We start from the raw sequence: 2,717 nt of genomic DNA on the forward strand, positions 1-2,717 counted from the left end.
CACGTTCTTCAGCGGAGACATCAATCTTCTCCCACCCTGGGCTCCACCCACACAGAATTTCACCACCAGCTTTCCTGAGCCTCCAGCCTGCAAACAGCAGGAGGACTCCTCAGCTTCCACGATCCTGTGAGCTAATATGCCATAACAAATCCCCTTTTCTGTATGTCCTACTGGGTCTGTTTCTCTGAAGAGCCCTGAGGGATACAGTCTGTGCACACCAGATGAACAGTTATCTCCACTCACAAACCTAGTGCTTGGGGAGGAGAGGCTTCCCCAAGATGCAGTGGGGGGACATTTACCAAATGGGAAAGGCTGTTATTTTTGCCTTCCAGAAGCCAGTCAGCTTCTAGTAAGGCAGAACCTTGAAGTGTCTCCAGTGAACTCAGAGTCCATGAGATGAACTCAAGCATAACTGGACGTGGTGGCTGCTGCAGGCATCTTACCATCACGTAGAGCCTGAGGAAGACGTGCAGATGGAGGTTGTCAGTGGGGCAGATGGAGGGAGGATGGTGGGGACAGAGGCAGGTCAGATGGAGGGAGACCAAGTACAGAGCATCAAGTGAACCCCCATGTGGGCTTCACCTCTAACTTGTTACAAAGCCAAAAATCCTTTTTACTGATTACAAAAAGAGAGAATTTGACTGGCCCTGTGTCCCAGCCAGACAATCATCCCTGCTGCACCTCGGGCCATGGTTTCACAGACCTCACCAAAATGCAGTCTCAAATGGAACACCCCAGGGAAACCATGATGTTCATGTTTCACAGGTTTGCTGAGGATAAAGGCTATTTAACAAAGGATGACCTAAGAGTACTCATGGAAAAGAAGTTCTCTGGATTTTTGGAAAATCAAAAAGACCATCTGGCCGTGGACAAAATAAGGGAGGACCTCGACCAGTGTGGAGATGGCAAAGTGGGTTTCCACAGCTGCTTCTCACTAATTGTGAGGCTCACCATCGTGTGCAATGACTATTTTGTAGCACACATGTAGTAGAAGGGAAAGAAGTAGGCAACATTGAGCAACACTCCCACCCAATAAGAGTACTTCCAAAGGGTCTCTGAAGGAATCTGTCCCACAGCTTCCTCCTGTATAAAGGATTCCATTGGCAGATGGTGACCCTCAGAAAATGTACAGATAAAATCCAACACCCATTTGAGAAGGAGAGAAAGAAAAGTCAGATAAACTTTTTTAGTTCCTCAAAAAGAGAAAGAGAGAGAGAGAGAATGCAAAATGGTGCAGCCACTATGGAAAATCTCAAGAAATTAAACACGGAGTTATCACATGACCCAGCAATTCCACTTCTAGGTGTAAAACCCTGAAGAATCGAAAGGAGAGACTCAAACATGTATTTGTACACCAGCTTTCACAGCCATGTTGTTCACAATAGTCAAAAGGTAAAACAACCCTAGTGCATATCAATAGATGAAAAGAAAATCCAAATGAGGTCTATACCTACAATGGACCTTTGTTCAGCCATAATGAGAGATGATGTTCTGACACATGATACAATGTGGATGGGTCTTGAAAACGTTGTACTCAGTGAAACAAGCCAGACAGGGAAGGACAAACACTGTATAATTCCACTTATAGGCAGTACCCAGAACAGTCCAATTCAATGGAGACAAGGCAAAATAGAGGTTGTCCGGGGCTAGGGACAGGGGCAGAAAGAGATCTGTTGTGTAATGGATACAGGATTTATTTGGGGACTGATAACTTTTATTTATTTATTTATTTATTGCTGATAATGTTTTAAGTGAAGACAGTGGTGATGGTTATACAACATTGCCAAAGTATTTAATGCCCCTGGATTGTACACTTACAAATGGTTAAAATGATAAATATTCCATCACATATATTATACTGCAAATAAAAAAAATAGAAACTTATTATCTCAGAATTCTGAAGGCCTAAAGTCCCAAATCAAGGTGCTGGGGGAGAAGAAAAGAGGACCAGAGTTTAGACTTTTTAGTGATGTTTGCACAATCTACTTTGGTCAACCAAACCGATCTTCGGTGGTGTTGGAATAAGGTGGATGATAAATGGCATAAGATGGATGAATGCTCTTTCAAGCTTGTGGACAGGTGTGTGGTGTGAGACCTGGAGTGGCCCCTAACCCAGGCAGCTGAGCCATCGGACACCCTGGAGGAAGGAGCCAGTTGATCCTATCCCCCTTCTCCTCCCACACTGAGCCAAGCATGCAGGACAACAGCTCAAAGCTTCTCTGCTCAGAGGCTCATTCTTTCACTGCTCAGATTCCCTGGAAAACATCTTGGGACAGGTACTGAAAGATCTGGCAGTCTGATGATGCTGGCATCAGGCGTGCCTATGACCAGTGACTTCCAGGTTTCAATCATCTGAGACTTTTATAAATTGGAGACTTTTATAAATGCACCATTCCCAGAAATTCCAATTCAGCAAGTGTAGATTGGGCCCAGGAATCAATGTTTAGCACATGACCCCAGGAAATCAGAAGTATGTGGTCATTGCGTCCATCACAATAAATCCCGCATGAGACGCCAATTTCCTGATGAAAGAAACTTTGCTTTGTCAAAAGCTATTAGTTCGTTTTTTGAAACTTGTATCAAGGCATCAGTTTTATCGACATCAACACTGTGATTATAGTCTTGGAAATCTCTGGGTGGGCTCAACCACTGTGGTAAATGGCCACATAACAAAAGACAGCGTTGTGGGAGGTTACTTTCTCGAACGATGGATACAC

General features: G+C 44.2%; 1 protein-coding gene across 1 annotated transcript; it reads left to right on the top strand.

The window, feature by feature from the left end:
• The first annotated feature begins 712 nt into the window (after positions 1-712).
• Positions 713-988, top strand: LOC116872381 (protein S100-A10-like). Its single transcript, XM_032865548.1, has one exon. It carries the CDS (start codon positions 713-715, stop codon positions 986-988), a length of 276 nt encoding a protein of 91 aa, XP_032721439.1.
• The last annotated feature ends 1,729 nt before the right edge of the window (positions 989-2,717 follow it).

This window comes from Lontra canadensis, unplaced genomic scaffold (genome assembly GCF_010015895.1).
Source record: "Lontra canadensis isolate GAN:19392208 unplaced genomic scaffold, GSC_riverotter_1.0 scaffold29, whole genome shotgun sequence".
Classification (NCBI taxonomy): domain Eukaryota; kingdom Metazoa; phylum Chordata; class Mammalia; order Carnivora; family Mustelidae; genus Lontra; species Lontra canadensis.

What these genes read in the sequence shown, in the direction of transcription:
- LOC116872381 (XM_032865548.1), top strand. Translation starts at nt 713, where the DNA reads ATGCAGTCTCAAATGGAACACCCCAGGGAAACCATGATGTTCATGTTT.